Source organism: Solanum dulcamara, chromosome 4, assembly GCF_947179165.1.
Source record: "Solanum dulcamara chromosome 4, daSolDulc1.2, whole genome shotgun sequence".
In the NCBI taxonomy this organism is placed as follows: domain Eukaryota; kingdom Viridiplantae; phylum Streptophyta; class Magnoliopsida; order Solanales; family Solanaceae; genus Solanum; species Solanum dulcamara.
The window spans coordinates 77,877,071-77,903,036 of record NC_077240.1 but is presented as its reverse complement, the minus strand read 5'-3'; the positions used below and the strand labels follow the sequence as shown (position 1 = coordinate 77,903,036).

The 25,966-nt window shown below is 36.2% G+C and overlaps 1 protein-coding gene and 1 pseudogene across 1 annotated transcript; one reads left to right on the top strand and one right to left on the bottom strand.

Moving 5' to 3' along the window:
* Positions 1–8,021: 8,021 nt before the first annotated feature.
* LOC129885139 (rust resistance kinase Lr10-like) lies at positions 8,022–10,804 on the bottom strand. The gene is made up of 3 exons (XM_055959343.1): positions 9,875–10,804; positions 9,756–9,782; positions 8,022–9,664 (listed from the first exon to the last, which is right to left on the bottom strand). Exons 1-3 carry the CDS (start codon positions 10,491–10,493, stop codon positions 8,571–8,573), a joined length of 1,740 nt encoding a protein of 579 aa, XP_055815318.1. The 5' UTR covers positions 10,494–10,804; the 3' UTR covers positions 8,022–8,570.
* A 12,557-nt stretch (positions 10,805–23,361) lies between these two features.
* LOC129884390 (rust resistance kinase Lr10-like) lies at positions 23,362–25,576 on the top strand (annotated as a pseudogene).
* Positions 25,577–25,966: the final 390 nt, after the last annotated feature.

Below are 25,966 nucleotides of genomic sequence, written 5' to 3'. Positions count from 1 at the left end.
TTCAAAATATCATTATTATTAATTTGATAAAACAAATGCTTAATTAGTATTTGTTTTTAAGGAAAGTGTTAAAAAAATTTGGACAAATAAAGAAGAACGAAGGAAGTAATTTGAAACTTCCGATCAAAAAAGAAAAAAATGCAGATGGTCATGCACAACGAAGATTAGAGAGTACAATGAAAAATTCCAATATTATTGACTTCATCGCTATGGTAATTTTCATATCTTCTATTTTTCTAATTATGTCCCTTTTTTCTTTGTTTTCAATTTTTGGATCATCTCTAATTATAATTAATAAGATTAATGGAAGCTTGTTTAAGGGTATACACTCTTTCCCAAGCCACCTAAGCTCTTTTAGTTATCACATTAGTTCGTGACAACTTCTAAGTAGACAATGGTATGCCAATGTACTTGTAAGGTACATCATCAGTAGTATAACTTGATTGGTTACATGAAATTTTGAATTTAGATAATTTATTGATCATGCTTTTTTATTATACAATAAATTTTTTATTTTCAGTCACTCGAAAAAAATAAAAAAGAAAATTGTAAGAAGGTTATACAAAATGGGAGATCTGAAAAATGCAGCGAAAACAAAAAGGAAAAGGAGCAACAAGGCTCTTTCAAAGAGGAACGACTTGCAACAACAAGGTATCAACGGTATTGAAGAAATTAACATTTCAAATTGACTTATATTACTTCTTTCAAATTATTTTGATGTGGAGATGGAGATGAATCCTAAAATTTTAATTAATTTTATTCATGATACGTAACTAATTATTCATGAAACGTAATTAATTTGTTCAAACGTCTTAGAATTGACTTATATACTATTAATTATTTTGCTTTCATTTGATTATGCGTGATTTTTCAGGTGAGTTTGATCACACCTTAATGGAGGAAAACATTGATAATAGATCAAATCTTTCTTCGAAAGAAAATAAAGATGGAGACGATAATTTAAATAAGGAAATAGTACCAGAGAGTGTGAAGTTTAAATCCCTTTTTGATATATGCGAGGTAATTAATTAATTAATCATGACTTATGTCTATTTACTTAATTTAGGGAATATTATAATTTGTTTTCAACTTTGAACTATTAATTTTGAGGGAAAGATCTTACTTTTCGCCTGCGTGAATTTTTCATTTTGTTTTAACAGGCCTTATCCAAGGATCTCACCGCTCGTGGTGGTCAGGGGTAGAGCCGAACACCCCCAAGCCTTAACATAATATAATAGAACAAAGTTACAAGGAGGGGGGCTTAAACCTTTCATTGAGCTGGCTTATTGTATTCTACTATAAATATTTCTTTTCCAATCAGTTATAAAAAAACAAAGTGGATTTATAGGTGATAATACAAAACGAAATATCTGAAGAACATGACGGAAGTAAAACAACAAAGGACCAAGAAGACTCTATCGAAGAGAAACTACCTGATCAACAACAACACATCACTGGTACTTAAGGAATTTTACATCTCACAAATTGATACTTATGTTATTTATTTATTTATTTTTGGATGGGGAAGTAACTAAGATGAATTCAAAATTTTAAATCAGTAGATACATAGTATTACCGTTCTCATTGTCCTATCTGATCCATGTAAAAAGAACGATATTTTTTTCTAGGATAGAAACTCAGCACCTAAATGGCATAGGGTAGAGTTGTAACCTAAGGTGCTTACAGAAATTAGATTCCAACTCGAATCTAATTTTTTGAACTTATAATTTTTTTCCTATGTATCATACCCTCTCATTTAGTTATGCATGATTTTTAGGTGAACCTAATGGGACGACCCGCCACGTCATCACACCACATAAGCGCCACATAAGTGCCACATGGCACAAAGTTGCCTATGTGGAAGCCTTACATAGAAAAAGGCTAGTCCATAGTGGAAGGTTCTAGAGACATATGGAGAATTCCTTGGAAGACTATAGAATTTCATGGATTTGCATAGAAGGTCCTTAGAATCTTATAGCTGTGTAGAGTATTCTAGTAAAATGACTTATTTGTAAATATAGAAGGACTTGTATAGTAATTTTTATTTATACTTAAGCCCCTTAATAGTAGTATAAATAGAAGGAGCCATTAATTTGTATCAACAATCAATCAATCAAGAAATCAAGAAATCAAGCAATCTTCCAAAGCAATACAAAACCTTCTTCATAAAAGCTCTCTTGTCTTTCTTACAATCTAGCGTTCTCTTAACGATCTAGTCTTAAATGCTTACTTGAGCTTGCAAGATCGTGAAAGATTCGTGAGTAAGTTGTCAAGTGCCGCATGGAGGTCCTAGTTGAAGTCTAAGTCCGTGACAACGTGGTATCAGAGCAAGGTTGCTACTAAGGGAAATTGCAAGTGAGGGACACATTCATGCCACTACCGCCACCAACGTCAAGCAAGATGTTGGAAAGAAATCTCGAAAGGAAAGGAAAAACTCGAAGAAAAATGGAGATGCCGCTCGAGCCTACACCAAGCGAGGCCCTAACATCCTACTCACCTTCGGACATTAAGGTGAGTGACGATGAATAAGGTGAGGAGCCCGTGGGCGTCATGGCCGGCATAAAGTGGATCGCAGGGGTGGATTCTGCCCAGCAGGCCATAGAAATATTGGGTAAGCACTTGATTAAGTTCGATGGAAAGTTCAAGACTCTGTAGGACTTCACCCTGGAGAAGAATGACAGCATGAAGAAGGAGTTGGATGCGCGTAAGGCAGTCGAGTACGAGATGAATAAGACAATTACTTGTTTGGAGTGTCGGCTCATGGACGCGCTAAGAACAATAGAGTCCATGAGGGTCGAGGTGAAAGTGATCAATGAGGGTGTTGATGCTGGAAGATGCGTGACATCCAGTGTGGACAGGGAGGCCAAGATCGAGGCTCCCAAGCAACCTATGTTTAAAGGTTCCCATGATGCACAAGAGGTAGAGAACTTCCTTTAGAACTTGGAGAACTACTTCAAGGGTAACAAAATGAATAATGACGAGACAAGGATCAACACATCCGTGCTATACCTCTCGGAAGATGGCCATGTTGTGGTGGGAGCGGAAGAAGTCAGAGATAGGGAAGGAGCTATGCACTATCGCTACTTGGGATCAGTTCCGAGATGAGTTAAAGAAAGCCTTCTTCCCCAAGAACGTCATCTATGAGACGAAGTGCAAATTCAGGGAGTTAAAGTAGACGGGTAGTATAAGAGCCTATGTGAAGGAGTTCACCACCTTCACCCTTCAGATTCCCAACCTCACGGATGAACACAAGTTGTTCCACTTCATGGATGGGATACAAAATTAGGCCAAGAAGGAGTTGGAATGCCGATAAGTCAAGACTATCGATGAAGCCATCACACAAGCTGAAGCTTTGACAAACTGCAGGCATGATAAGTATGATCGAGGAAGATGAGAGGACACGAGAGGTAGTTATGACTAAGGTGGGGGAGATTGTGGCGAAGGAAAAGAGCAACAACCCCATCCTAAGAATCATGACACCTATAAGTCCCGTGGCAAGAAAGATGGACGACGAAGCGATGTCGATAGAAAGGCACAGACTACGAAGGGGAATGGATGCTACATATGTAGAGGGTCGCATGGTTATGCAAGGTATCCTGAATTGAAGAACCTTGGTACCATCTTATGGGAATGGAAAGAGAAAGATGCCCAAGGGTAAGAACAAGGTTCAAACACGACGCAATTAGGCCTGATTGGACTATGCAGAGCTATCGCAAAGCAATTAGAAAAGTCGAAGGAGTACGACGCGTAATATGTAGACAACACGATCAATGAACGACCCGCTCGTACTATGGTCGACATAGGTGCAGAGGCCAACATCATGTCCAAGTCCCCAGCTACGAATTTGGGGCTAAGTTATGGTCTAAGTAATGCCCGCCTCAAGATGATCAATGAATCACTTACACTTGTATTCGGAGTTGCTTAGGGAGTTGACATCACGTTGGGCAAGTGGCAAGGTAAGATCAACTTTACCATCACTCCCTTAGACATATTTGATATAATTCTTGGGCAGGAGTTCTTCTAGTGATGCCACACGGTGATCGACTCCTACCTCCAACAACTCTTGGTTATGAAGCTAGAGGGATCTTGTATGAAAACCCTGGTTAACGTACCAAATATGGAAGGACAAGCTCAACTATAGTCCATACAACTTGTGAAGGAGCTCAAGAAGGAGGGACCGATGTTTTTGGAAACCATTATATGTTTTGAGGAAGACAGAGACAAAACGCCATTGTCGTGCTCCACGTCCATTAGATGGAGAAAACATCCAAGGAAGCTACACAAAAATAATATGAGAACTTGTGGATATTCGAAGATAAGATCCAAGAGATTATGCAGCAGCCATGCTCCTTGGTTGTCGCAACATCAGGTATGGGAGAGTGTGACGATCCGTCACGTCATCACGCCATATAAGCGCCACATGGTACAAAGTTGCCTATGTGGAAATAATACATAGGAAAAGGCTAGTCCATAGTGAAAGGATCTAGAGATATGTGGAGAATTCCTCGAAAGACTTTAGAATTCCATGGATTTGCATAAAAAATTCTTATAATCTTCTAGTTGTGTAGAGTATTCTAGAAAGAGGACTTATTTGTAAATATAAAGGGACTTGTATAGTAATTTTTATTTACACTTAAGCCCTTTAGGAGTAGTATAAATAGAGGAGGCCATTCATTTGTATCAACCATCAAACAATCAAAAAATCACGAAATCAAGCAATCTTCTAAAGCAATACAAAACCTTCTTCATAAAATCTCTCTTGTCTTTCTTACAATCTAGCGTTCCATTAGCGATCTAGTCTTAAAGGCTTACTTGAACTTGCAAGATCTTGAAAGAATCGTGAGTAAGTTGTCAAGTGCCGCTCGGAGGTCTTAGTTAAAGTCTAAGTCTGTGACACTAAGCTCAACAGAGTCACAAGTGAAGATAGTCTTTTCAATAATCCTGATCGTGTTTTGAACGACAATAACGTCAATCGTGGCTCAAAACTTTTGACAAGAGATGAAAATGATCGAAACTATCGTATCATGCAAGGATTATCCGGAAATATAAAATTTTGTTCCATCAGCAACCTCTATAAGATAATTTTCATATATACCTTATGTCTATTATATTTTCTTACCTTCATATTAAGTATCATTGAACAACAATATGCTCCTTCTTTAGTTTTGATCCTTAGATATTTGATAAAATAAAAAAATATTAAACTTATTTTGATTATATCTCATGCAATTTCCTTGCATTTCCACAGTGTACTGCTAAACTTTCACCTGTTGAAGATGAATATAATTGGAATCTTCCAAGGGGAAACGATTTATAAGAAGATATCAATATGAATCTCTTGAAAAAAGAAAGACTCAAGTAACAAAAAAATTTCCAATGGTAAGAGAAAATGTTGAGAAAACCAAAAAAGCAAGGGAGAAAAAAGATGATACAACTTAATTCTTCCACCTTCGAGACTTTATTTTAATCATTTCTTTGAATGTCGTAACAATTTATTTACAAATTTAAATTTAAGTCACCTTATAAACTTTGCCAATTGCTTCTTCCGTTGTACGTTCTTCATTAATTACTTTTTACAAAAAGTTCATTTTCAAAATTCTTTAGCCAGAATGGTGTGATCTCTCTCGAGGAATTTTTTGTTATTCATGCTCAATGTCAATACCACATTAATAAATATGAGTTCACTGTATAGAATAAGGACTATTTTAAACCAAAACCCAAAACGTATTGGACTATTTTTGGGCCTTTTCTCTTTTATCGATCTCCTCTCTTTATTAGGTTTATAATTAGGAAAAAATACACAAAATAGACTCAATTGTGAAACTATTTATCTGAATTGAATCCAATTCAAACTATTTATCCCTTTTAATTTCGCACATGACGTAATGATGACGTTAGCATCACTGCTATAAAATAATCCTCTGTGATACTCCATCGATATATTGATATCTTATCGGTATTATATAGGATTGAACTCTTTTTTTAAGAAATAAAAACAAAACAATTAAGAAAAAATTATTAAAATCACAATCTTATTTATTAAACTAGTAAATATATGCTTTGTGATACACCGTCGGTATATTGATACCATATTATTATCATATAGGACTGAGCTTAATCCTTTGTGATACTCCGTCCGTATATAGATACCCTATCGCCAGGGCTGGCTCTATGCTTGGTAAAATAAGGCATATGCCTTAGGCCCCCAATTTTGGGGCCCAAAATTTTATCAAGAATAAATTATATATGTGTTAATTTTTATATAGAAAAAAATTATTTATGATAAAAAGTATATTTTTAAAAACAATTATATTATTTATTCTCTTTAACTCCTTTCGTATTCTGTCAAAAATATAAATCAATAACGAAAATTGTTGAACAAAGTGAATTGTAAATTCTTTTTTTATTTTTTATTAAATTTTCAAGTCTTACAACAAGCATATTAAAGTGGGATATACCAAGTCATCAACTTTTTAAATCAGATTTTATGATTTTAACTCTTATCTTCATTTAAAAAAATTTCACCTTATTACTTATAAAATTATGTTAACAATTCATATAATGATTGATTCAATAAAAGGATGTTTTTCGACGTTGAGTTGATAAAATCTTACCTAAGACTAATAACAGAAAAAACAATATTAAATACTAATAATTTTCATCTAAAGTATAAGAAAAACAACTTTTAAATAAATAAGTTTGTTTAGATTTTTTTAGGTCTCTAATTAAAATTTCGCTTTAGGCCTGTAATTACATTGAGCCGCTCTTGCCTATCGCTATCATGTAGGGTGGGCGATGACGTAAGCGAATGAATTTTTAAATAAATTTACAGAAAATGGTCAAATATATCCTTGTACTATTGAAAATAATTTAAATATACCCTTGTTATACTTTCGGGCTAAATATACCGCTCCTGTTATACTTTCGATTCAAATATACTCCTCTCATTATACTTTGGTACAAATTCATCCTTAATTTTAATGAAATAACATTTAAAAAATTCAAAATTAAATAATTCATTTCCAATTTTGAATATCTGATTTTTTTAGGAATAAATAAAATTTTGAAATACTAATTTGAATTTTCTTTTCTTAGAAATAACAAAAGGAGGGGGACTCTTGGTTAAAAGACCCATTTAAGTCTTCTATCTAATTAAAAGGGTTTCAAGTTTTTTTTCTTACTGAAATGACCCACTTATTAGACTTGGTCGGACCGATTTATAATCTGTCACTTGATTTATACCTCTTTGTCGGACCGATTTATTATCTTTCACTTAATTTATACCTTTTGATCGAATCGATTTATAATATGTCACTTAATTTATGCCCTTTAAATTGAATAAAATAGTAGTAGGCCATTTTGTTAATTGAGGACTTGAATGGGTCTTTCACTCAAATTTTTTCAAAAGGAGGTATGAAAGTAATGAGACATTTAAGGGTAAATATTTCCCCTTTTTGGGTATAACTGTTGTAGTTGCTGTTGCATTTATTGCAACAATTACCATAGTTGCTTCATTTTCTGCAGATTTTTTTTCAACAACTTAAATAGATTTTTTGAAATTCTCAAAATCAAAGTAAAACATTCCGTAAAAATAAAAACAAACAAAAAGAAAAAAATGTGATAAGAAATTGAACGACGACGGCGATGACGATGGCGGAGACAACAATGGCGACGACAAACAAGAAGAAAATTAAGAAGAAGAAAAAGATGATGAAGGAAGAAAGCAAGAACAATAAGATGGAGGGAGAGAGAGAAAATTTGAAAATAGAGGGAGAAAGAAAGAAACAGATAGAGATTGATAGATAATAAAAAAGGGGAGAAATTTCAAATTTTGAAATTTGAAATAAGAGGGAAAACTTTTTAAAAGTTTGAAATTCTAATATGTAGCCCAAATTTTTTAATTACTCTAATCAAGTCCATATTTCATTTAATCTCATTTAACCAAGTCAATATCATATTTTTTTAATTAAGAACTTTTTTGTCACGAAGGACTCAATTCTCTCGGGTTATTTGCGCTACACCTTCTGCGTAAGCAACTAGACAACTTTTGTTGGTCTATGCTTAACATTAAGGAAGTGATTGCTACAACACCTGACACTCGAGGTCAATTCCAAGTGAAACTTTGATATTTCTACAACTGGTAGCCCCAAGTATTAAAAAGGAGTTTTAATATCAGCTGATAATGCTTTTTCTTTGAGCCATTGGGATGCTTTTGAGACACTTAGAGAACATTTATGCCTATCAAAGGGTGTACTTTCCTTGCCACTTTACTGAGTAATGAACTGAAAAGTGTGAATTTGAGCATAAACATCGAAAAGGAACAAATATTCTCTGTTATGATACTCATGGCTAAATTGGTGGAGTCGACTAATGGCTAAAGGCAGCCCGATGCACTCCTGCATCTAAACTCATGGCTAAAGGCAGCCCGATGCACTAAAATCATGACAGACTTGGACACGGAAAAGAGTTGCAAAAGTAGGAACTAAACATAATTACTTAACACTTATCTAATGAAATTACTAACGTTACAACTTTAGATGCAGGAGTTGATCTGTAAGTAAGGCTTCCATTCATTCTAGTTCTGATATTACCGTCAATTCTTGTGTAGAAGGGCATACGTGGGTGGTGTTTCTTGTTGTAAAAGGAGGAGGAACAGTAAGATTTCTCCCATCTCCTTCTAGCATTTGAGTAACAACTTTGATAGAAGGTCGATCTGTCGCATTCCATTGGATGCACCAAAGTCCTATAATAGCCAATTTCTTTACAATTATGATATCATCATCTTCCTCAATCCTGATTTTCAACTCTTCTCCTTGATTCAGCCGCTGATGAATCCACTCAGGAAAGTTCATTTGGCTAGTATCCACCTTTGTATCAAAATTCTTCCTCCCTCCAACCATTTCAAGGAGCAGCATTCCAAAGCTGTATACATCAGATTTATGAGATGCTTTTCCAAAATTGCTTGATAACACTTCTGGTGCAATATAACCCATGGTTCCTCTAGCTTCAGTCATAGTGACAACACTTTTCTCTTTAGAGCATAACTTGGCAAGACCAAAATCAGAGATCTTGGGGTTCAAGTTATGGTCTAAGAGAATATTTTGAGGCTTGATATCAAAATGAAGGATTTGTTGGTCACATCCTTGATGAAGATACTCCAGCCCTTTTGCTATTCCCATAGCAATATCATGAAGCTTCTTCCAATTAAGGGTAATATTATCTTTGAAACTTGTCGGAAAAATGAGCTTGTCAAGTGACTGATTTGGCAAGTATTCAAACTCTAGAGTTCTTCTAACTCCATCAGCACAAAAGCCAACTAGGCGAACCACGTTGACATGATGGATTTTTCCCATTGCTGCAACTTCATTAATAAATTCTTCCCCATTTCCTTTGGAATCATTGAGAACTTTTACGGCAACATGAATTTCATTAGAAAGTGTTCCTTTATAAACGATCCCGTAAGCTCCCTCTCCCAATATTTCCTGAAACAGATTTGTTATCTTTTTAATATCTGCATAAGTATATCTAGTCGGTCTGCGAGCTCTATAGTCTTCCAAAAACTTTTCAACTCTGGCTTGATTCTCTCTTTCAATTTTGCTTGAGCTATAACACTCATAAAGTGCCATCATAATAATTCCCAAAAGAATGAGACCTACAACTCCACCTGGAACATGTGATCTCACAAATTATCCAGAAGGCAATCAAAAGTATGTAAGGGAGAAAAAAGTTACACCAAAACTAACAAGAGTACATACCTGCAATCAGTGGTTTCTTTACTGTGCCTGTCAGAATTAAATCATTTTTTTGGTTATGGAAAAGAGAAGTACATGATCATGGCATTAAACAAAAGCTAAATTTTTGAATGAGTTAATACCTTTTGTTGTGAACGGTCGGTTGAAACACTGAGTAGTCAGTTGTTTAGTATAGTTCTTGAAGCCGCAATCCATCTCAAGACCTTCACAGTATCTACAGATTGGATTAAACCAACTGAGTCTTATGTAACTATAAATTGTTTCGTAGGGAATTGACAGAAATTCATGAATCTTTTTGCAAGTTGTAGGGGGGAGTGAATCTAAAGAGTAGTGAACAGCAAATATTGCTTTGTCAGAGGCACAATGTGGATATAGGTTCCGATTATATGCTGGCATACCAGAACATTTGAAAACTGAAAAGTCACCTAGTGAAAGATAAGGTTTATCAACAGTGAAGGAGAAAGGAGATGCTGATAAATTAAGGTGCAATAGCTTGAGAATGAGACAATGTTCAGGATCAGAAAGACTAATCTGCTGAGACATATAATCAATTTCTCGAACAATTAGTACAAGTGAATTGGGAAGTGCAAGTATGGTTTGGTTTTCGCGGTCACAAGATAACTCGAAGCCTGGATAACCACAATATTCTGGCTGGTGGTGAAGCCTGAAGGGAAAACGAATGCTAGGACCATAACTTCCACACCTAGACTCTCTGCAATCATATGCTCCATCACCAACCATATGTTTGGGGGAGGAGCCACCACAACTAAAGTTTGATATGATGAAAATAATGAAAATAAATTGGACACGGGAATTTTACGTGGAAACCTCTCTAAATGATAGAAGGGAAAAAACCACGGGGTAGAAGGATTTCACTATTTTTGTATGGAGTACACAACTCTCAAATACAAGGAGAAAACAACAATTAACACTTCTCTCTTGTAAAATGAACAATTACTAAAGAGGACACTCAAGACTAAAATATTTATCTTGGTGTATAACTCTCTTTGTATTCTTACTCTCTCTTTCTAGGATGGGATAAATGAGGGCAAGAGGTCTTTTATTTATAGGAAACTAGAAACGCGTAAAATCCACGTATTGAACCTCCCTTTTTAATTACGCGTTCAAAACGCGTTTTGTTTCTTTTTTGACTACGCGTTCAAAACGCGTTTTGACTATCTTGCATTCTCCCACTTGAAGATTTAATTGAGAATTAATTAAGTCTTCACACCATACTTTCTACCCAATTACTGCAATGCTACGTTTCTGCTAGGCCAATAGAAGATCGACACCATATGTGCTTTGTTCTTGAATGAAATGCCGGATTCTTTGCAAGATGCAAAGCGCTCTGACTGTCACAAAATAGAGCAACCTTCTCTTGTTTGTGCCCGAGCTCCTCCATTAGCATCTGCATCCATATTGCCTCTTTACTAGCTTGTGTAACTGCTACATTATGCTTCCGTCGTAGATGTAGCCACGATAGATTGCAGTTTTGAAACCCAACTTACAGCTCCTCCAGCAAGAGTAAACACATAACCTGTGGTGGACTTACTTTTATCAAGATCACCTGCATAATCTGAATCAATATAACCTCTAACAGTAAAGTCTGATCCTCCATAACACATTGCAACATCTGAGGTACCCTTGATATATCTTAGGATCCTCTTAACAGTATTCCAATGCTCTCTACCAGGATTAGCCATGTATCGACTAACCACTCCTACTGCTTGTGCAATGTCAGGTCTTGTACATACCATAGCGAACATTAAACTTCCCACTGCTGATGCATATGGTACTCGAGACATCTCCATCCTCTCTGCTTTATTTCTAGGACTCATACTTGAGGATAACTTGAAATTAATAGGAAGTGGGGTAGAAATTGACTTACAGTCTTGCATCTTGAAGCATCTCAAGATTTTCTTCAAGTAGTTCTTTTGAGAAAGCCAAATCTTCCTATTATTTCTGTCTCGGTGAATTTGCATCCCTAGAATCTTGTTTGCTGGTCCCAAGTCCTTCATTTCAAACTCCCTAGCCAACTGTGCCTTTAAATTTGTGAAACGATCTTTGTTGGGGCCTGCTACCAACATGTCGTCAACATACAACAGCAAAATAACAAAATCTTCATCACCAAATCTCTTGTAATAAACACAAGGATCTGAACTATGTCTGTTGTATCCAAGGCTTATAATGAAGGAATCAAATCTCTTATACCAACATCTCGGCGCTTGTTTGAGACCGTATAGAGATTTGTTCAACCTGCAAACCAAGTTCTCTTTTCCCTGTTCTTCAAAACCTTCTAGTTGGAGCATATAAATTTCTTCTTCAACTTCTCCATGAAGAAATGCAGTTTTGACATCTAACTGCTCCAAGTACAAGTCAAATGTAGCACACATCGCCAGGACCACTCGAATTGTTGTGAGTCGAACCACTGGAGAAAATATCTCATTGAAGTCTATACCTTCTTTCTGAGCGAATCCTTTCACCACCAATCTTGCACGATATTTCTCCACTTGATCATTACCATTGCGTTTGATCTTGTAGACCCATTTGTTTCCAATGGCCTTCCTTCCTTGTGGTAATTGAACAAGATCTCATGTTTTATTTTTATGGAGAGCTTCAATTTCTTCTTGCATTGCTGCCACCCACAGAGATGATTCTTGGCCTTTCATAGCCTCATGAAAAGTTGAAGGCTCTCCATCTTCTGCAATATTACTCTCCATAGAATAATCTGAGTGCCAAGCTGGTTCTCTTCTCTCCCTAGTTGACCGTCGAACTTCTGGAGTTTTGATCTCAGCTTGCTCTTATTCTTCGTGCTCTGGTGCTGCTTCAGAAGAAACTGAAACTTCTTCTATTTCTTCAACTTCAACTGTAGTAGTCTCTGATTTTTCTTTTGAAGTGCTACCTTCTTTTGCTTGTATCTTGTTTTCAACAAATACAACATCCCTGCTGATTACCACCTTGCGGGCTATGGGATCCCACAAGCGATACCCCTTGACTCCATCAACATACCCTAAGAAAATGCATTCCCTGGATTTTGGATCCAACTTCGATTTTTCTTGGGTGTTGTACATAACTTAAGCAGGACTTTCGAATATATGTAAGCGAGAATAATCAATTGGTTTTCCTGTCCACATCTCCATTGGTGTTTTCAGATCAATTGCGGTTGATGGTGACCGATTGATCACATAACAGGCGGTTTTGACTGCTTCTGCCCAGAATGATTTTTCCAACCCTACAATTGCCAACATAGCTCTTTTCCGTTCCAACAAGGTTCTGTTCATCCACTCTGCTACTCTATTTTTTTGTGGAGTATATTCCACCGTGAACTGCCGTTTAATACCTTCTTGTTTACAAAAAATATAGTGTATTCTTCTCCATTATCTGTCCTCAAACACTTGATCTTTTTCTCAGATTCAAGTTCCACCCGCGCTTTGAATTCTTTGAAAATTGGAAAAACATCTGCCTTTCTCTTGATTAGATACACCCAACTTCTTTTGGAGTAATTATCGATGAATGACACGAAATATTTTGCTCCTCCTAGAGACTCCACCGATACTTGCCAGACATCAGAGTGGACAAGATCTAGTATTTCCTTGCTTTTAGTAGAGGAATTGCTAAACTTCAGTCTATTTTGCTTACTGGTAACACAATGCTCACAAAAGGGTAGTGAAACCTTTTTGAGCCCCAGAAGAAGTTTTTGCTCAGCAAGAATCTTCAAACCTCATTCTAACATATGACCAAGTTTACGATGCCACATCATCGTTGATTCTTCTAATGAACTTGCTGACGCGGTTGATGCTTCTCCTTCTTGGTGTGTTTCACCTTTAAGCACATATAAGTTTGCCGCAAGTTTTTCTGCTTTCATCACTACAAGCGCTCCTTTGGATATTCTCATGACTCCACCATGAGTCTTATACGAACATCCATTATCATCTAGTTGTCCTAAAGAAAATAGATTCTTCTTCAAGTCTTTTACATGTCGTACCTACTGGATGGTGCGAACCGTGCCATCATACATCTTTATTTTGATGGACCCAATACCAATAACATCCAAAGCATGATCATTTCCCATGAACACAGACCCTCCTAAGATAGGATTATATTGATGGAACCATTCTCTCCTGGAAGTCATGTGCCATGTTGCTCCTGTGTCCATAATCCAGACATTAGCGAAATGTTTTCTGCCTTCATTATTTGATATTGCCTCACTACATAAAATATCGCCATCATCCGAGGTACATGCAACATTCCCTTGAGCATTTGATGGCTCAGGGTTTTCACTCTTCTTCTTGAACCGACAATCTTTCTTGAAGTGCCCTTTCTTGCCACAGTTGTAGCACTTGATATTCTTCTTACTTCTTGATTGAGATCTGCCATGATTGTGACTCCCACTGGGGCCACGTTCCGTTGGTCTTCCTCTCACCATCATCAAAGCTTCAGCTTGTTGCGAACTTGCTTGTCTGTCTTCCTTATTTTTGCGCCGATTTTCTTCTTCCAAGACAGCGGCTGTAATTTCATCGAAAACTAGACTGTCAGTATTGTTCATCAGGTTGATGATGAGTTGATCATACGAGTCAGGCAGACTTTAAAGTAGAAGCTCCGCACGTTCAGTCCCCTCTATTTTGCAACCCATTGTTGTAAGTTGCGAAAACAGAGTATTCAAAGTATTGATGTGTTCAGTAACTGACATGGACTCTGCCATTCGAAGAGTATACAATCTTCTTTTTAAGAAGATTTTATTATGTAAAGACTTGGCCTCATACAACCCTGTAAGAGTATCCCATATTTCCTTCGCCGTCCGCTTTACTGCCACACTAGACAACACTTGATCAGCTAGTGCCAAGTGTAGATCAGCAACTGCGTTGCTGTGTATGTCATTCCATTTGCTGTCATCAACAAAGTCTGTGGGTCTGCCTTCAATTGCAGCTAAGCAATTATCTTTTCTCAGTATTGCTTTTATTTTCATTTTCCACAATGAGAAATTTGTCCCATTGAATTTCTCAACGTCAAACTTTGTTGTACTCGACATTGTTTTTTGCTTCACACCCTTCTAGATCATTTCTGAATATTTTTGCGAACAATCGTGACAAACTGTACCGTCACTGAATTTTACTATTCACGTGAATAGTACTATTCACCGAATTTTACTTTTCACGAAAAGGTACTATTCACAGATAGTACCTTCGCATAAAATAGACAGAATAACCGAGGGCTCTGATACCACTGTTGGGGGGAGGAAGCACCACAACTAAAGTTTGATATGATAAAAATAATAAAAATAAATTGGACACGAGAATTTTAGGTGGAAACCCCTCTAAATGATAGAAGGGAAAAAACCACGGGGTAGAAGGATTTCACTATTTTTGTATGGAGTACACATCTCTCAAATACAAGGAGAAAACAACAATTAACACTTCTCTCTTGTAAAAGGAACAACTACTAAAGAGGACAATCAAGACTAAAATATTTATTTTGGTGTATAACTCTCTTTGTATTCTTACTCTCTCTTTCTGGGATGGGATAAATGAGGGCAAAAGGTCTTCTATTTATAGGAAACTAGAAACGCATAAAATCCGCGTATTGAATCTCTCTTTTTTGAGTACGCATTCAAAACGCATTTTGTTTCTTTTTTGACTACGCGTTCAGAACGCGTTTTGACTATCTTGCACCATAGCCAACAATACAATGATGATGAGAAGTAAGTGCAAGAGGAAAAAGATGGTCATCTCGACTGACACGGCTTGTAGACTCCCTATGACATGAACTGCTCTGATACCAAGTTTATCATGCTCCAAGCCAGCCTGGTGAGGCAACAACTAATTTGTTCCAGTGGAAAATTGCAGTTGTTCTGGTGGCAAATTAGAGTTGAGGATTTGCATTAATCTGTTTTCAGTATAAGTATAAATATATTTATCATTATGGGTGTTGAAAAATGTTTGAGGGAGAAACCACAACTAAAGTTTGATATGACAAATAATATGAAAATAAATTGGACACGAGAATTTTACATGGAAACCCCTCTAACTGATAGAAGGGAAAAACCACGGGGTAGAAGGATCTCACTATTTAATATGGAGTATACAACTCTCAAATATAAAGAGAAAACAACAATTAACACTTCTCTCTTGTAAAAGGAACAACTACTAAAGAGGACACTCAAGATTATAATATTTATCTTGGTGTATACCTCTTTTTGTATTTTTACTCTCTCTTTCTGGGATGATGGGATGATATAAATAAGGGCAAGAGACCTTTATTTATAGGGAAATGAAAACGCATTTACGCGTTAATCAAAAGGAAGAGTTGGACGGTACGCGTTTTCAACAAACGTGTTTCCTGTTTCTTCCTTTTACTTTTTCTACTTTTTTTGGCCTTTTCTCTTTTTGACTTTTTCTTTCCTTACTTTTTCTTCCTCTTTTGTTTTTTACTTCTCTGCTTTCTTTCAAAACAAGATAGGTTTTCCACCATTATATGATGGCTAAGGTTTAAAAAGAAAATTCGCTACATCTTCTAGAGAAAATCTTGGTTGTAGACAAAGGAAATTCATCAGCTTCATGAGAAATTATCTATCTATGCTGGTTTGACTTATTGCAATGAGAGATGTCACTCTTTCTTGGATTTTTCCTTCATTTAGTCAAGAAAAGTATTGTGCTGACTTCCCTTACATCATGAAGACTTGAAAAACTTTTGTTTTAAGTAGGATTTATGACTTGATTTTTCTACACTGTTTAATCAAGAAAAAGTCCCGAGCCTCCATGATTGACTTACTAGAATGAGAGACATGCTGACTTCCTTCACTTCATGAGAGCCATTGTTGTTTTAGGATTCAATGAATTGATTTCTTGACTTCTAACTTGCTGTGTTTGGCACTAGTAATGTCTGGAGGAACCAAGTTTCTTCTTACAATCCTCATATTCATGCAGCTCTCAGGAACCCCATTTGCACAACAGAGACAGCAGTGTCTCCCTTCTAGTTGTGGACATATTCATAACATCAGTTATCCCTTTCGATTGAAAAGTGATCCAAAGCACTGCGGCGATGAAAATTATGAATTGAGCTGTGAAGGAGATCGCGCCATATTCACAATATTTCCACATGATTGGTATGGATCACTGAACTACTATGTTCAAGCCATCAATTACGATAACTCCACTATCCGCCTCGTAGATCCTGGTATAAGAGAACAAGTTATATGCTCTCTTCCTCAGAATTCGATTACGTTTTACACTACACCTCTTAGTTTTAATCTTATTATTAGGCCTGATTTTGTTCATTTAACAGTACCAATCACTCTCTTTAGCTGTCCATTTGCCTTAAATTCTCCTGTCTTTGTTGAAATCACTAATTGTCTCAACAGGAGTTATGTTTCCAATGTTTCTTCTGATTCATTTAAGGGACACACATATGCAACCATGGCTGAATTATCACCATCCGATTTGAAAGTCGGGTGTAGCGTACACCTCATGTCAATGACTTCATGGCGTTTTCAGGATGCAAATGCTAACATTTCTATTTTAAGTTTGCATAATGCTTTGGCATATGGATTTGAGCTTTCATGGTTTGATAACGTTTACTGTCACAAGTGCCCCTATCCATATGGCTGTGAAGGTGAAAATTCAACGGATGTTCGTTGTGTGGATCACAGCTGCAGAGCTTACAACTTTAGATTCTTCAAAACGTTGTGTGGTAAGAACATTCCAAATGTCATGCTTAGAATATAAGACACTTTTAGCAATTTTGCCGTGTAAGTCTTAACTGTTTTTTTATTCTCTCTTTGGATGAACACAATCAAGTTCGTCAAAGACATGTTCTCCGCGTTCTTAAAAGTAAGCAGTCGTACTTCCACTGTCAATTCTGGTTTTATATAATGGTAACTAGTTGCAAGTTAGATTAACTGTAGTATTGATTGTTGGTGTTTTTGCAGCAATCATCCCATGGATACTTCCCATAGCTGGTAAGCCACATCTTTCGTCTTTCAAATTTATTACTAGAAATCATTCTAATGTTGAAGTGATGGATGGTGAAGAAGTATTAGTTAGTTCCGGAATTATTTATCCAATCATTTGTATTATGATAATGAGAAAAGTCATCCCAAAAATTTCTTGCTTATTTGTGATGGTTGTACACAGGGCTAAGCACTGTAGCAAGAATCTTTCTATTTCCATGCATAGTTGTATTTCTAATGATTGAGTTACGAAGAAGGCATTTGTCGATTTATGATGCAATTGAAAGTTTCCTGCATGGTGAGAACAATTGTGCGCCCATTAGATATTCCAGCTCCAACATAAGAAAGATGACTAGTAACTGTTGGGTTTAATTGATAGGTTGAATGGGAAATTGAGGGAAAAAGAAGTGGAGAGGAAATGATATGTTCTCTCTTACTTTATTAAATAAGCTTTGGTCCCATATAGGTGGTGGAAGTCTCCTACTTAAAAGTAGAAGCACTCCTTCATGTTGCTAAAGGGTCAAGAAGAGGGTCTCCCCTCGCGCCGTCGTCGTCGTCGCTCGGTTGGATTTGGATTTGAATTTGGATTTGGATTTGGATTTGGTCAATTGATATGATTGATTGATAATTTTTTTGGACCAAATTTTTTTTAAAATTTTAATTAATTAATATTATTTATTTATTTAATTAATTAAGTGGAAAAAATCCTGACCCGCAACCCGCGACCCGTTTCTTTCCCGAATTAATTTAAAATTTTCCTCCGTTTTTTCCAACGGATTTTTGAAAGGTTGCAACCTTGTCTGAAAAGTTGCAAACCTTTTCTCAACAGGCAAACCTTTTCCCAACAGGTGCCTTTTCTTAAAAGGTATAAACAGTCTATATATATCTGTTAATCCTCAGAATGTTCCATATGAAAATTCTGAAATAACATCTTCTTCTTCTTCTTTCTGCACTTCCTAAAATCGTGTGATATACATCCTTCAAGTGGTTCGCAGTCATCAAAGATTTGCAGTACCTCTACTTTGGTGAGTAAATCGTTCTATCCTGGGAGGAAAGATTCCAAAACCTCGGGTACTTTGAGGGGAATAATTTCCTTAAGGACACACTGTGCATTCAGTGGGCTCGATTTTGTTTCTGCATTAATTTTTCAGATTCTGTGTTTTATTACCTTTAGTTGTTGTTATTGATTTTAATATTTACAATACAGTTTACTAACAATCTTAAGGAAATTATTATTATTATTGTTTTCTAATCAAACTGTATTCTGTCTTTGGAGACTAAAACCTGTGTGGTTTTCTACTCCGTATGAAATAAATATTCTGATTTGAAGAGTATAAAAACTTCGTTGGAATATTAAAGTTCATACTTGTACAACGATTTGAAGAGTATAAAAACTTCGTCGTTGTTTTTGTAAAAGGTCTGATATTCTAAAATATTAAGACAGTTTGTCTATTTTGACAGTGAAAAGAAATGGCAAGTGATACTGCTACTACTTCTGCGACTGTTGTTGCAACAAGCCGCACTTCTGTGCCACCGGCAGAAAAACCAGGAAAATTTTCTGGAGCCAACTTCAAAGGATGGCAGGAAAGGGTGTTCTTTTGGCTTACCACTCTTGGTATGCAGAAGTTCACTAACGAAGATCCTCCTGTGCCCGCTGCTGATATGCCGGCCAATGAAAAATTTATGATTACTGAGGCATGGATACAAGCAGATTTTCTATGCAAGGGCTACATCCTAAGTGCTTTGGATGATGATTTGTACAATGTCTATAGTGCTGTGAAAACTTCTAAAGAATTATGGGATGCACTTGAGAAAAAGTACAAGACTGAAGACGCATGCTTGAAAAAATTTGTGGTTGCTAAGTTCCTAGACTATAAAATGATAGATAGCAGAACTGTTGGAACCCAAGTTCAAGAACTACAACTTATTTTTCATGACCTTATTACTGAAGGTATGGTAGTTAATGAAGCATTTCAAGTGGCTGCGATGATAGAAAAATTGCCTCCTTCGTGGAGAGATTTTAAAAATTATCTAAAGCACAAGCGTAAGGAAATGAAGTTGGAAGATCTTGTGATTCGTCTCAAGACTGAGGAAGATAACAAAATAGCAGAAAAGAAGTTGCGTGGAAATTCAATAATTATGGGAGCGAACATCGTTGAAGATGCTGCTCCAAAGAATAAGAAAAGGAAGCAACATTTTGGAAAGAATCAGGAGCAGAACAAGAAAAAGTTCAAGGGCAATTGTTATAATTGTGGGAAAGTTGGACACAAAGCTCCAGATTGTCGTCTTCCGAAAAAGGACAAGAGAAAGGGACAAGCCAATATGGTGGAAAATAAAGAAGGTATTGATGATCTGTGTGCAATGCTATCAGAATACAACCTAGTAGGTAATCCCAAAGAATGGTGGCTTGATTCGGGAGCTACTTCGCATGTGTGTGCAGTCCGAGAAACCTTCTCTACTTATTCCCCTGCAGCACCTGATGCGACGATCTATATGGGAAATTCTGCAACTGCAAAGATTGAAGGATATGGGAGAGTATTTCTGAAAATGACATCCGGCAAGGTGGTGACGCTGAACAAAGTGTATCATGTTCCAGAAATGTGAAAGAATTTGGTGTCCGCCGGCCTTCTTATCAAGAATGGATTCAAGTGTGTTCTAGTTTCAGACAAAGTAGTTGTCAGTAAGAATGAAATGTATCTAGGAAAAGGCTACCTCACTGAGGGTCTTTTCAAACTAAATGTAATGGTTGTTGATGATAATAAAGTTCAAGCTTCTTCTTACTTACTTGAGTCAAATAATTTATGGCATTCACATTTAGGACATGTCAATCATAAAACCTTGCGAAAACTGATTAACTTAAATATATTGCCTAACTTTGATTGCAATAAATCAAAATGTCAAGTATGTGTTGAATCTAAGTATGCTAAGCATCCTTATAAATCTATTGAAAGGAATTCTAGTCCCTTAGAATTGATTCACACAGACATTTGTGATATGAAGTCTACACCAACTCGTGGTGAGAAGAAGTATTTTATAACTTTTATTGACGATTGCACTAGATATTGTTATGTGTATTTGCTTAATAATAAGGATGAATCAATTGATGCATTTAAGCAATACAAGAATGAAGTGGAAAATCAATTGAATAAAAAGATAAAAATGATTAGAAGTAATAGTGGTGGAGAATACGAATCTCCTTTTGAAGAGATATGTTTAGAATATGGAATTATTCATCAAATTACTGCCCCCTACACACCACAATCAAATGGAATTGCGGAAAGGAAAAACCGAACATTAAAAGAAATGATGAATGCTTTATTAATAAGTTCATGTTTACCGCAGAACTTGTGGGGGAAACTATCCTTACAGCTAATCGAATACTCAACAGAGTACTCCACAGCAAAACACAAACTATTCCATATGAACTATGGAAAGGAAGAAAACCCAACTTGAAATATTTCAAAGTGTGGGGGTGTTTAGCAAAGGTTCAAGTTCCTTTGCCCAAAAGGGTAAAAATCGGACCAAAGATCGTGGATTGTGTTTTTATTGGCTATGCTACAAACAACAAAGCTTGTCGATTTTTGGTTCACAAATCGGACAATCCTGAAATTAATGTTAATACGGTAATTAAATCAGATAATGCTGAATTTTTTGAAAATATTTATCCGTATAAAACTAAAAGTGAATCCTCAAGTGAAAGATCTAAACGACCAAGAGACGTTCAAAAGGAAAGTAAACCAACCGAAGAGGATCCAAGGCGTAGCAAACGTCAAAAGATATCTACTTCCTTTGGACCAGATTTTGTGACATTCTTGCTTGAAAATGAGCCTCAAACATTTAAAGCTGCAATGTCTTCTTCTGATTCAGCATTTTGGAAAGAGGCAATCAATAGTGAGATTCAATCAATTTTGAATAACCATACATGGGAATTGGTTGATCTTCCTCCTGGAAATAAACCTTTAGGATCAAAATGGATATTTAAAAGGAAAATGAAAGCTGATGGCACTATTGATAAATATAAGGCAAGACTTGTGGTCAAAGGTTATAGACAAAAAGAAGGTCTTGATTACTTTGACACATACTCGTCGGTAATAAGAATAACATCTATTCGGGTGTTAGTGGCACTTGCAGCTGTATATGGTCTTGAAATTCATCAAATGGATGTTAAGACGGCTTTTTTAAATGGAGAATTGGAGGAAGAAATTTATATGGAACAACCTGAGGGTTTCGTAGTTCCAGGTAAAGAAAGGAAAGTGTGCAAACTTGTTAAGTCACTTTATGGACTTAAACAAGCACCTAAACAATGGCATGCAAAATTTGACCAAACAATGTTGGCAAATGGATTTAAGATTAATGAGTATGACAAATGTGTTTACATTAAAATTACTCCAAATCATGAAGTCATTGTTTGTTTATATGTTGATGACATGTTGATAATGAGTAAAGACATTGCCAATATAAATGCTACGAAGCGTATGCTTGCTAGCAAATTTGACATGAAAGACTTAGGGGTTGCTGACTTAATCTTAGGAATTAGGATCCATAAAACTCCACAAGGTCTAGCATTATAACAGTCACATTATATTAAAAATATACTTGATAAGTTTAAATATTTAAATTTCAATATTGCAAAAACTCCAATTGATGTAAGTTTTGCACTTCAAAAGAATGAAGGTAAAAGTGACTCACAATTGGACTATGCACGAGTTTTGGGAAGTTTGATGTATATTATGAATTGTACACGACCAGATATAGCATGTGTTATTAGCAAGTTGAGTCGATTCACGAATAATCCTAATCAAACTCATTGGATGGCAATGAAACGAGTCTTGGGGTATTTGAAACACACTCAAAACTATGCTTTGCATTATAATAAATATCCCGCAGTAATTGAGGGATATAGTGATGCAAACTGGATCACCGGATCATCTGAAGTTAAATCCACAAGTGAATATGTTTTCACTGTTGGTGGAGGAGCAGTGTCTTGGAAATCATCAAAACAGACATGCATCGCCCGCTCTACAATGGAGTCTGAATTTATAGCTTTAGACAAGGCTGGTGAAGAAGCTGAATGGCTTCGAAATTTTTTGAAAGATATTCCATTTTCGCCCAAACCTTTGGCACCCATATGTATACATTGTGATAGCCAAGCGGCAATAGGGAGGGCAGGAAATGTTATGTATAATGGAAAATCGCGTCACATTCGATGGCGACACAATACCGTTAGACAACTACTCTCTAGTGGTGTTATCACTATTGACTACGTAAAGTCAAGAGATAATATATCGGATCCACTAACAAAAGGCTTATCTAGAGAGGCTGTTGAAAGATCATCGAGGGGAATGGGGTTAAGGCCTAGGACAAGTCAACATGGCAGTAACTCTACCTAGTAGACTGGAGATCCCAAGAACTAGGTTCAAAGAGATCAAACAAAGTTATGATTTACGGTTCAACATTGTCAAATAACTCAACCCATTCTCGTGATGATGACAATGTTCAGAAACAAAGGATAAAACCTTAAGGCTTTTTAATGAGTTAATAAAGCTTTAAAGGTTTTTTAATGATTATCTAAATCTGACGAAAAATGACTAGATAGTGTGTCTATAGGACTACACATTTAGAAATCACCTATGTGAATGTGAAGTATAAGCCGCTTCAAGAGGAATGACAGTAAAGGCCCATTCTCTATGCATTCACGAAACTAGGCGGTGTTCATGGCTGAAACGAACACAACCGTGAGAACCATAGATGGTAGATGATTGATTGTGTGACTTATGTTGTCTAGTTATACAACAAAGTTCGACGGTTCAAAGATATCGCATCTACCGATTGATCGAGTATATCCTATATAAGTTCACTATGGAAAGTTCAAAGGAAACCTACTTATCCAGATGCAATTAATCTTCGCTTGTATATCACACACTTATCCGTGCATTCCTTTATCTTGTAGACATTCCCCATTCATGTGGGGGATTGTTGGGTTTAATTGATAGGTTGAATGAGAAATTGAGGAAAAAAGAAGTGGAGAGGAAATGATATGTTCTCTCTTGCTTTATTAAATAAGCTTTGGTCCCACATAGGTGGTGGAAATGAAAAGTCTCCTACTTAAAAGTAGAAGCACTCCTTCATGTTGCTAAAGGGTCAAGAAGAGGGTCTCCCCTCGCACCGTCGTCGTCGTCGCTCGCTCGGCTCGGCTTCGGCTACGGCTTCGGATTTGGATTTGGATTTGGATTTGGATTTGGATTTGGTCAATTGATATGATTGATTGATAATTTTTTTGGACCAAATTGTTTTTTAAATTTTAATTAATTAATATTATTTATTTATTTAATTAATTAAGTGGAAAAAATCCTGACCCGGGACCCGTTTCTTTCCCGAATTAATTTAAAATTTCCCTCCATTTTTCCAATGGATTTTTGAAAGGTTGCAACCTTGTCCGAAAAGTTGCAAACATTTTCTCAACAGGCAAACCTTTTCCCAACAGGTGCCTTTTCTTAAAAGGTATAAATAGTCTATATATATCTGTTAATCCTCAGAATGTTCCATATGAAAATTCTGAAATAACATCTTCTTCTTCTTCTTTCTGCACTTCCTAAAATCGTGTGATATACATCCTTCAAGTGGTTCGCAGTCATCAAAGATTTGCAGTACCTCTACTTTGGTGAGTAAATCGTTCTATCCTGGGAGGAAAGATTCCAAAACCTCGGGTACTTTGAGGGGAATAATTTTCTTAAGGACACACTGTGCATTCAGTGGGCTTGATTTTGTTTCTGCATTAATTTTTCAGATTCTGTGTTTTATTACCTTCAGTTGTTGTTACTGGTTTTAATATTTACAATATAGTTTACTAACAGGAACTTTAAAGAGAAATTAGGCCAAGGAGGTTATGGTTCAGTATATAAAGACAAGCTTCAAAGTGGTCCTAATGTAGCAGTGAAGATCTTGAGTAAGCCCAAAGCTGATGGGCAAGACTTCATCAATGAGGTTGCCACAATCGGGAGGATTCATCATGTTAACATAGTACAACTTATTGGCTATTGTGCTGAGAGATGTAAGCGTGCCCTCGTGTATGACTTCATGCCTAATGGATCACTTGAAAAGTACATCAATACTCGAGAAGGAGGACCTGAATGATTAAGCTGGGAAAGAAAGTTTGAAATTGCTCTTGGAGTTGCTCGAGGCATTGAATATTTGCATCGAGGTTGTGACATTCAAATTCTACATTTTGACATTGAGAATTTCATTCCAAAACTATCGGATTTTGGTCTTGCTAAATTATACCCTACGGATAAGAGCATCGTTATTCTAACAGCAGCCAGGGGAACAATTGGTTATGTAGCTCCAGAGTTGATCAACAGAAGCGTTGGTCCAATATCTTATAAGGCAGATGTCTATAGCTTTGGAATGTTACTCATTGATATCGCAGGCTTGAAAACAAACTTGGCAGCCAGAGAGGATATGTCAAGCCAGTATTTCCCACATTGGATTTATGATCAACTCGACAAAGGAAAGGAAATTGAAGTTCTATACGAGACACATGATGACGTAAAGAAGCTGACTTTAGTTGCTTTGTGGTGCATACAAATGAATCCACTCGATCGTCCCTCAATGACTAAAGTAGTTGAAATGCTTGAACGAGAATTACAAGCATTGCAAACGCCTTCCAGGCCCTCTGAATCGCGGGAACCATGTTCATTTGAACGCAATCTAATTAGTTCTTCAATAAGCTCAACTAAGTCTGTAAAGTTGCTAGAGAGTTGTTCTGATTCTGCAAAAATAGATGTAATTGTCGCTTGACATCACATATTATGTACATAATTCGTGTTGTTCTGAATAAAATATCGAGTTCATAATAAATTTTATGACTTTTGTTTCTAAATATGAAGTTTGTGACTTATCCAACCTTTCACAATTTGTGACTGATTTGAATCTGTCACAAACTTTTAATTGATAAAATGACAATGTGTGATGAAACATGTAACCTGAACTGATTAGTATAAAGGGGTGAGACTGCAGGTTCTAAGAGAATGATCGTCAATGAAGTTTTTACTTGTTTAATTATCATTTATTAATAATCCATCACAAAATGGAATTTTTGATGAATTTTTCCAGTCACAAATCTTACTCTGTTTGGATTTTTGTTACGTATTGTTTCATAATGTATCGCACTATATTGTTTTAATGAATACAACTTTTGGATAGATTGTATCGGCTACATAATGTCACACATCAACAATTTGATTGATAAACCTGCAAGAAAAATATTTTA

What these genes read in the sequence shown, in the direction of transcription:
- LOC129885139 (XM_055959343.1), bottom strand. Translation starts at nt 10,493, where the DNA reads ATGGTTGGTGATGGAGCATATGATTGCAGAGAGTCTAGGTGTGGAAGT. An exon ending in CCGACCGTTCACAACAAAAG is followed by an intron (nt 9,783 to 9,874) that starts GTATTAACTCAT and finishes TAATTCTGACAG; the next exon opens with GCACAGTAAAGAAACCACTG. An exon ending in AAAGAAACCACTGATTGCAG is followed by an intron (nt 9,665 to 9,755) that starts GTATGTACTCTT and finishes CACATGTTCCAG; the next exon opens with GTGGAGTTGTAGGTCTCATT.